At 35.7% G+C, this 10,782-nt stretch overlaps 1 protein-coding gene across 1 annotated transcript; it reads right to left on the minus strand.

Moving 5' to 3' along the window:
- Positions 1–3,525: 3,525 nt before the first annotated feature.
- LOC127796870 (uncharacterized) lies at positions 3,526–7,110 on the minus strand. The gene is made up of 2 exons (XM_052329273.1): positions 7,011–7,110; positions 3,526–4,139 (listed from the first exon to the last, which is right to left on the minus strand). The coding sequence occupies exons 1-2, from the start codon at positions 7,108–7,110 to the stop codon at positions 3,526–3,528; spliced, it is 714 nt and encodes a 237-aa protein (XP_052185233.1).
- Between the last annotated feature and the right edge of the window lie 3,672 nt (positions 7,111–10,782).

Consider the following 10,782-nt stretch of genomic DNA (forward strand, 5'->3'; position numbering starts at 1 on the left):
CTTTCACCAGTGGTATTACCTTGTTCCTCAATACTTTCTCCTTCCAGTCCAAGATCTCAATGGGTTCTTCGGGGTAGGTCAAATTCTCTTGCAATTCAATCGTTTCTTCTGGAATCTTCTGAGAAGGATCGGGTTCGCACTTTCGTAGACGAGACACATGGAACACATCGTGTACCCCAGACATTGATGGGGGTAGTGCTAACCGATATGCTACTGGCCCAATACGCTCCAAAACCTCATATAGCCCAACATAGCGTGGGTTTAACTTTCCTCGTTTCTTCCCTTGGTGTAAGATCTTCAAGTATACCTTATCTCCAGTTTGAAATTCCAAACCCCTCCTTCGATTATCGGCATATGACCTCTGTCGGCTTTGGGCTGCCTTAATCTTTTCCTGAATCAGCTTAATCTTTTCGTTAGTTTGTTGCACCATTTCAGGTCCTAAAAGCTGTCTTTCTCCTACCTCGGTCCAACATAGAGGTGTTCTGCATCTTCGACCATAGAGAGCTTCGTATGGTGCCATATTAATACTACTGTGATAACTATTATTATATGCAAACTCAATCAGGGGTATGTGCTCCTCCCATCCTTTTGAAAATTCAATCACACAGGCTCGCAACATGTCTTCCATGGTCTGAATTGTCCATTCTGATTGTCCGTCTGTTTGGGGATGATATGCCGTACTCAGCCACAATTGGGTCCCCAAACATTTTTGCAAACTCTCCCAAAATCGAGAAGTGAATCTCGGATCCCTATCAGATACTATACTCACTGGAGTTCCATGCAATCTGATTATCTCCTTTATATACAATTGTGCTAACTTGCTGACTGGTTGCCCTACTTTCATGGGCAGAAAATGAGCAGACTTTGTTAGCCTATCCACTATTACCCATATTGCATCATTTCCCATAGGTCCTCTTGGCAAACCCGTAACAAAATCCATAGTGATATGCTCCCACTTCCATTCGGGAATATCTAGGGGTTGCAGCTTCCCAGCAGGCTTTTGATGTTTGATCTTTATCCTTTGACAAGTGTCACATCGACTCACGTGACGAGCTATGTCTTTCTTCATTCCCAGCCACCAGTACAAATTTCTCAAGTCCCTGTACATTTTGGTAGTACCAGGGTGGATAGTGTATTTGGCTTGGTGCACCTTTCCTAGAATGGTTTGCCTCAATTCCTTGACCCTGGGCACATATATTCGGTTCATGAACCGTAATATACCGTCAGAAAAACTGAAGTTAGGGTTTTTGACCCTTCCCCGGTCATCTACCCACAACTTCACCCTCGAGTCTTCCAGAGTAGCTTGCTGGATTTGTTCCACCAGATGGGAATGAACCACCAGGCCAGCGACGTAGACAGACGTTCTTTTAGGAATTGCGCCCACTGACAAATGGCTAAAAGCCTCCACCAGTCCCCATTCCCGGGCCATCAAATTAGCTATTAGAGCAGGCCTTTTCCTGCTTAACTCATCAGCCACAACATTTGCCTTCCCGGGGTGGTACTGGATCGTACAATCGTAATCCTTCAAGAATTCCATCCACCACCATTGCCTCATATTCAAATCCCTCTGTGAAAATAAATACCGCAAGCTCTTATGATCTGTGAAGATCTCAAACTTTTCTCCATACAAGTAGTGCTGCCAAAGTTTCAAGGTAAACACGACCGCAGCCAATTCCAAATCATGGGTAGGATAGTGCTGCTCGTGATTTTTCAATTGCCGAGACCCATATGCCACCACCCTTTCATTCTGCATGAGTACACACCCCAAGCTAGTTTTTGAGGCATCAGTATAAACTACGAATCCTCCTGTCCCACATGGTATGGCTAAAATAGGTGCAGAGGTTAGTCTCTTTTTGAGTTCATTAAAACTATGCTCACATGCCATATTCCATTCAAACTTAACTCCTTTTTCTCGTTAACTGGTAAAGCAATATGAGAAAATCCTTCAACATATTTTCTATAATAACCTGCCAGCCCCAAAAAACTACGCACCTCAGTTACGGTCTTAGGTTGCTCCCAATTCCTTATTGTCTCAACTTTTGAAGGATCCACCGTTATTCCTTCCTCTAATATGACATGGCCCAGAAAAGCTATTTGGGTTAGCCAAAACTCACATTTAGAAAATTTGGCATATAGTCGATGCTCCCGTAACGTCTTTAGAACTGTTTCCAGGTGTCGCTCATGTTCCTTCCTGCTAGTTGAATATATTAGAATATCATCAATAAACACAATCACAAACTGGTCTAGGTATGGCCTGAATATCCTATTCATCAAGTCCATAAAGGCTGTTGGTGCGTTAGTCAACCCAAATGGCATCACCAAGTACTCATAGTGTCCATAACGAGATCTAAAGGCAGTTTTCAATACATCCTCCTTCTTGATTCGCAACTGGTAGTAGCCCGACCTCAAATCTATCTTCGAGAATACCCTAGCACCTTGTAACTGGTCAAACAACTCATCAATTCTAGGGAGCGGATACTTGTTTTTTATAGTAACCTTATTCAGTTGACGGTAATCTATGCACATCCTTAGACTCCCGTCTTTTTTCTTTTCAAACAATATAGGTGCTCCCCAAGGTGACATGCTAGGTTGGATAAAACCCTTGTCCAAAAGATCCTGCAGCTGACTTTTCAATTCCCTTAATTCTGCTGGGGCCATCCTATAAGGAGGTATTGATATAGGGTCTGTCCCTGGTAGGACATCTATGGCAAGCTCAATTTCCCGATAAGGGGGTAGTCCAGGTAAGTCTTCAGGAAACACATTAGGAAAGTCTCTTACTATGGCCACTTTCCTAAGCCCAACCTTTTTGTTATTCTCCTGTACACAAGCTAGGTAGCCATATGCTCTTTTCCCTAACATCCTATCAGCTTTAAGGGCTGTTATCCATTTGATTCTCCCACTCCCATTTTTCCCTCGAAACTTCTCCCAAGTTCCATTATCTGTTTGTAACTCAACTGTCTTTTCTTGACAGTTAATTTTTGCATTATATTTAGTCAAGAAATCCATCCCCAAGATTATCTCAAAATCCTGAATATCTAGGGACGTAAGTTCGACTGAAAACTCATTATTCCCCAATACGATCCGTCCATCCCCATAGCCTGTATGTGTTTCTACTTGTTTTCCAAAAGGGGTAGATACTATCATGGGACACCCTAGTTCTCCCAATTCCAATTTTAAACAACGTGCCAATGCATGCGATACAAATGAATGAGTAGACCCTGGGTCTATCAATACTTGCACCGGCGTATCAAGAAAGATCATTGTACCTTGTATTATTGATGGGTTGGCACTGGCGTCTTCTCTCGTCAAACTAAATACGCGTCCCCGCTGTGGCTCCATGCTTCCTTTATTCGCCCTGAATTGAACAATACCTTTCTTTTGAGGGCAGTCGCGAGAGATATGACTAGGCTTCTGGCAAGTGAAACACACGATCCCCTTTGGGCAATCCCGAGCCACGTGGCCAGTTCCTCCACAAGAATAGCATCCCTGGGCTCCTGTCCTACAAGGCTTCCCTGGATGATATTTCTAACATTTCGGGCACGAACCTTTGGTCTTGAACTTCCTCCCTTGAGTCCCCAAGTCATGCTTTCTTCCCAACCTTCCATCCTCGGGCCCACGAAATTCCGTTCCCAAAGTCTCCATTCGCCGAAAGTTGCTTTCTACCGTCAAGGCTTGCAGCACCACTTCTGCATAGGTGGGTGTCCCTAAGGAGCTTAAGGCCAGTTGAATCTTCCACTTCAGTCCTCCAAGGAACTTCTGCGCTTTGGCTTCCTTGTCCAGGTTGTATATAGGCATATACTTGATCAGCCTTGTGAAGTGATCCTCGTATTGGGCGACAGACATGTCCCCAGTTTGTTTTAGATTCATGAACTCCCGACCTTTCTCCATTTTCTTACACAAAGGAAAGTATTTCGTATTAAAAAGTTTCTTAAACTGCACCCATGTAGTAACTGGAGTACCTCGTCCTTCAGGACCTTGCAGAGTTCTCTGCATCATTTTCCACCACTGGTCAGCTTCATCACGAAGCATAAATGTTGCACAACCAACTTTATCCTCCTCCTCACAGCCAATAAAGTCAAAGATCTTTTCGACCTGCTCCAGCCAAAACTCATTCTCACAGGGGTCAGTCCCTACCTTTCCTTGAAAAACAGACGGGTTCAACTGCTGGAACCTGTCGCTAACATTAGGATTTCGGGGATAACTTGACCTGCTGGTTGTGTTCCTCGCATAAGGGTGACCATACTTCCCAAGACTCGTTCCATTTGATCCATACGAGTTCCTTCTCCTTGGTTCCCTTTTGGCAGTGGGTTACCTTGGGGCATCTACGTCCCTTCCTCGTGCTGGTCCTACATCTCCTCCTCTCGAACGTTGTTTCTGCGCCTAGGGTTCCTTATTCGGTGAGTGTTTACCATCTGAAACCATTTACAATAAATTTCAAGGACAATTTATAAACATATTCTCCCAATGATATACACCCAGTCAATAAAATAAAGCATGCAACCACTCGTCCTAACCTTTTATATGACAATTACCCACCTATCCATACCCATATGAGGGGTCTTATAAAGCTATGCAAATCCCTAAGTCCCAAATTCCATATTGTAACCTCTTAGGGTTCTTACTACATACTCGGGGCCCTTAGATTTACAATACATTCCCAAAATTCCTATAACATCAACAACCTTCCAAGTTAGTTTGTCCAAAATCCTCAAGGTTTCTAATCCTTCACCTGCAATCACTTGTTCATTTCACAAACCATTACTCAAGGCATCCTTATCAAATAAGATCGGTTAGTCCTAGTTCATCAAATTCCTAAAGAGCAGTCAACAAATCTCCAAATGATAATGACCATCACATCTCCAAAGCAATAACCATCACTTCTTCTTCTTCCCCCTTTTTTTTTGGAAAGTAACAATCATCAACTTCTAGGTACAATAACCACCAATTTCCAAGAAATAATAACCATCAAGTTCCAAGAAGCAATAATTAGAACTTTATATGTCAAACCAAAATTACCTGCCAAAATCCAATATGCTTCTTAGTTATGGCAATAGAGTGGTTTAACCTACCGAACGACCAACTTACTTTTTCCTTCCTAATCCACTTTCTCATCGGGTTTAGGTGTCATTCCTTCGGGTTCTTTCTTCCTTATGTTTTACATAACCTGTCACCATAAACCATCAAGATTAGTACGACTATAACATCTTGTATATTACATCACCACCTTTTATTTACACACACATAGAGGTTCATTCCCTTACCACGACCTACCTACCCTGCTATTTTATGGAAGCCTTTGCCAACAGAAGCAAGGATCGAACCTGAAAGCTTTATAAAACCATAAGCTAGATATTTAAGGCTTTCACTGTATGCTTTTAACACAAAAACCATCTGAAAAGCCATAATACAACTTGAAAATCTAGGGATCATTTAGGCTCCCTTTTACAACAAGTAAAACTCACACTAAAGTAATAGTACAACGCTTTGCAATTAAAACGTAAAGGAGCTAACTATCCAAGAACCACTTCCTTTCCTTTCCTCTGACTTGATTCCAAGGCACCTGTCACGACTAACCCACCTAGAACGTTGAATGTTCCAGGGGTATGAGACACCTAAGTTAGATAGTTATATCTAAGTGAGTGCAACAAGAAGAGATAACATGCATGTGATGAGATATGTAAAATGATATGAAACCGCCTGTGTGGTAGTGACGCCGAGGTGTTGCAATCACCCCCGTTGATCAATCATGTTCTCACATCTCCAAGACTTTTCACCAGTCTAACATGAGATCCTGACTTCAGCTAGCCACACACACCAAGTGATGCATGACAAAGAAAGAGAAAATGCTTGATTTAAAGGAAAGTCATGCTTATGCAAGTAATCACCCTTACCCGTGTGAAGAAAAAATGTTCGGTATGTAATATAAAGATGCAAGAAGCACTCACCTTGCTGGTTCGGAAGCTCTAAAGTACTGTTCACAGGGTTCGGGAAAGTTTTTCTGCAAAAATAACATAACTTCGAAACTCAAAAATAAAATATTTTTATATGGGGTCCTAGGGAAAAATTTGAGGACCAACTGTACAAAATTTGGGCCCAAGAGGGAATCTCACGCGCCCTCACGCGCTTGGGGAAGGATCCCCACGCGCTCCACTCGCGGCAGTCAGGTGGCGCGTGAACTGCACGCGCCGCCCCTCCAGCTTTAACGTCTTGAGGTTTTTTGGCCCGTTCTCCCTCGTCCAGACTCCGATTTGACTTCCGTTTGAACCCACACGACCCTTATTCAATTATCTATCGAACTACGAAAAGAAATTAGAATTACCTTGCTGTTTTGTTACTATTTAACGCCTTTTACGGTGGCGGTCCAACTTTTCCGACGAAGTGTTTTACCACTCTATTTTTGGGCAAAGCTTCTCCTCTCAACTCACCTCCCCTTTTCCTCTTGATTAATGGTGAGAATTTCCCTTCCAAGGCCTTGGTATTTATAGGCATTTATGGCCAATCCAAGAGTGCCATGTGTCACTTGCCATGTGTCACTTAGATAAGGTTGTAATCATCACTTTAATAGGATTGTGCCAAGTGTCCCTTGAGATTTGAGCCATTTCTCCCCCTTGTGACATGTGTCCTTTTAAACATGTGCCACCACATGTTAATTTGATTTTTCAAGATTCCTCATGATTATGTCTCCTAACTAAGTTAGCTTACTTGGTTCCTTTAACTAACTAGTTATAAGATATTTTAACTTCTTACAAATAACTCTTTAACCCAAATACTTCCTTGCACTTATATCCCTTGAGCCCCTATAACTCCTTAAACTTCTCCAAAATACCTTAGATGATGTCCCCTTGCGATAGTTTCGATGATTTTTCGAAAAATTCTTCATTCGTTCCTTGGCGATTACCTCGGAACTTCACATGTATCCTTAGATTTCCAAGGAAATGTTTTATTTCTTAAACAACAATGCCTAGGAAAACTTCGGGTATTACATTGGGCCTTTGGTTTCCAATACTTACCTCCACCATGATCTATTAACTCAAGCTCCTTCCGCCGACAATATTCTTTCAAATCCATTCTAGCTTTTGCATTATCTTTACTTTTACCCTTGAAATCCATTACTGTATTGAAAAGATTGTCAAAATTATTTTTTTCAATGTGCATCACGTCTAAGTTATGTCGAATCATATTATCTTTCCAATACGGTAATTCTCAAAAAATGCTTCGTTTGGTCCAATTATGTTTCACACCATATCTAGGCAGAGCACAGTCTTGCATTTCCAAAATAGATAGAAAATTACATACTCTTTGAAAAATACTATCTCTAGTTAATCGAGGTGGTGGAGGAGAATTATTAACTCTATTTTTTCGAAATGCACTTGTATTTCGCCGAAATACATGATCCATTGGTAAAAATTGCCTGTGACAATCAAAATATGACGTCTTTCCACCATACTTGAGAGTAAAAGCTTTAGTTTTTTCATATAAATTGAACACACTAATCTACCAGATGTCATCCAACTAGATAACATTCCATATGTAAGAAAATCATTGATAGTCCACAATAGAGCAGCCTTCATCATGAAATTGGTTTTTGTTGATATATCATAAGTCAAAACTCCTTCATACCACAATAATTTAAGTTCATCAATTAGAGGTTGTAAAAACACATCTATCTTATTTTTTGGATTTGATGGACCTAGAATAATCGCAGTTAAAAAAAGAAACTCTCTTTTCAAACACATTCCAGGAGGTAAGTTATATGGGGTCAAAATGATTGGCCAACAAGAATACGAGCGACCCGATTGACTATATGGAGTGAACCCATCTGCACAAAGACCAAGACTCACATTTCTAGAATCAACGGCGAAATTAGGATATTTCTTATCAAAATATTTCCATACTTCCCCGTCGGACGGGTGGGACAATACGTCGGGCTCCCTTCGACTTTCATGATGCCATCTCATGCTTGCAGCTATAACTGTGGAAGCATATATTCTCTGTAATCTTGGAATTAGAGGCAAATACCACATTTTCTTATAAGAAATTTGTTTAAATTTACCATTCCCACTTCTTGCAGGTTTAAAACGAGGATGACCGCAAAACTTACAACTTATCTCGGATTTATCATCCTTATAATATAATGTACACCCATTTGGAAAGCAATCAATCTTCTTACAACCAACCCCCAGCTGGGAAACCAATTTCTTGGTATGATAAAGGTCAGTTGGCACACGATTATCAGTTGGCATTGTTTCATGCATAAACTACATGACTTCATTATAACAACCTTCATGCATGTTATAATCAGATTTAATACTTAGCATTTTAACTGCAGCAGAAAGTTCACTTTCTACTTCACAATTCGGATACAATGGAGCTTGTGCAGCAGTTAACATATCATAAAATTCTTGTGCATTTTCATTCGGTGCTTCATCTACAGTGCAAGTTTGATAACCACTCCCACTTCCACTTCCAATATCTTGCATTATATATGGCCCACTCGATGGCCCTGCCGCATCCATTACCATTTGTTCATATGGATTGAATCGATCTCTAAAATTATCCTCTCTATAATATTCATTTTCAACAACTGGTGGAGGTACTACAGGCACATTTTCACCATGATGAGTCCAGTAATAATAATTCTTCATGAACCCATGTTTACAAAGATCCCTTTTGACCTCATTGACTGATTTAAATCTCAAACACTCACATTTCATACATAGACACCTTAACTTTTCTTCTAATCTTATGAAACTTTCTTGGGTAGACGCAAATTGAATAAACTCATCAACACCATTATAAAATTCTCGAGTAATCCCACCCCTTCTTGGATTACACCTATTATCAATCCATTTACGATGCGACGAAATTTTCATTTTAAATTTAATAATAATATGACCAATATAAAAGTATCCTCAAAACCTACAAAGTCATTAATATTTGATCGTTAATACATTTGGATCTTTTGAGTGTTGTAGACCATAATCATTAATTACATCATTACTATCTAGATCATTAGCCACTAATATTAAATCTATAACACTAAATAATTATGAAATTAAATGAAATTGTTATAACATTAATTCAAATTTTTTAACAATATTAGATCAATCTAATTATTTTCATAACATTAAATATAATTATTGTAATATTACTTTAAAAAAAATTAATGTTCTTAATTATAAACATTAAATCTAAATGTTTTTATAACATCAATTCTATTTAATGTTATAGAAATATTTTAATAAATTTAGATTTTTATTACATTAAATCTAAATATTTCTAAAACATTACATTTTTAAAACATTAAATATGATTATTTTAATAACATTAATTTAATTATTATTTTAACATTTTAAATTCTTATATTTATTAAACAAATTTATATAATCAATATTTTATATTTCATATTTCATTTACAAAGTAATTTTAAATTTTTTATTATATTTTATAACATTATATTTGTATTTCTAATTTTAAAGCTTGTATTTAATAAATACCTAACTAATCAACAATATTTATAACATTATTTTGTAAATTTAATTTTAAAATACAAATAAGAACTAATTAAAATATAAATATTAAGATTTTTATTTAAAATTATTATAATATATTTAATAAATAACTACTAATTAAAACACTACTTTTACCAAAAAAAATTGTATATTTATTAAATTTTTTATATATAATTAATATTTCTTTTACAAAAAAATGTTTATTTTAAATTTCTTATTAAATTTTTATAACATTATATTTATATTTCTAATTTTAAAACTTAAATTTAATAAATACCTAACTAACCAATGATATTTATAACATTATTTTTGTAATTTTAAATTTAAAATACAAATAAGAACTAAATTTTAATAAAAACATTTAACTTTTTCTTTAAAATTATTCTAATATATTTAATAAATAACTATCTAAAACACTGTTTTTACAAATAAATTGTATATTTATTAAATTTTGTATATATAATTAATAATTTTTTTAAGAATATATATTTTAAATTTTTATTAAATTTTATAACATTATATTTGTATTTTCAATTTTAAAATTTATATTTAATAAATACCTAACTAACCAACAATATTTATAACATTATATTTTTATTTTTAATTTTAAAATACAAATAAAAACTAATTAAAATACAAATATTATGGTTTTTATTTAAAATTATTATAATATATTTAATAAATAACTACTTAAAACACTGTTTTTGCAAAAAATATATATTTTTATATATAATTAATATTTCTTTTACAAAAAAAATATATTTTACATTTGAATTAAATTTTATAACATTATATTTGTATTTTCAATTTTAAAAGTTGTATTTAATAAATGCCTGACTAACAATATTTGTAACATCATATTTGTATTTTTAATTTTAAAATACAAATAAGAACTAATTAAAATACAAATATTAAGCTTTTTATTTAAAATCATTATAATATATTCAATAAATAACTACTTAAAACACTATTTTTACAAAAAAAATTATATATTTATTAAAATTTTATATATAATTAATATTTATTTGACAAAAAATATTATTTAAATTTTTTAAACATAACATTATATTTTTATTCCAATTTTAAAGTTTGTATTTAATAAATACCTAACTAACTAACAATATTTATAACATCATATTTGTATTTTTAATATTAAAATATATATAAAAACTAGATAAAATTTAAATATTAATATTTTTATTTAAAATTATTATAATATATTTAATAAATAACTACGTACAACATGTTTTAAAAAAATTGTATATTCATT

Source organism: Diospyros lotus, chromosome 3, assembly GCF_014633365.1.
Source record: "Diospyros lotus cultivar Yz01 chromosome 3, ASM1463336v1, whole genome shotgun sequence".
Taxonomy (NCBI): Eukaryota; Viridiplantae; Streptophyta; class Magnoliopsida; order Ericales; family Ebenaceae; genus Diospyros; species Diospyros lotus.

Bases quoted from the DNA above. Each gene is read 5' to 3' on its own strand.
- LOC127796870 (XM_052329273.1), bottom strand. From the start codon at position 7,110: ATGGATTTCAAGGGTAAAAGTAAAGATAATGCAAAAGCTAGAATGGAT. The intron at 4,140-7,010 runs GTAAGTATTGGA...CTGTTTTTCAAG, and splicing joins GTTAATAGATCATGGTGGAG to GAAAGGTAGGGACTGACCCC.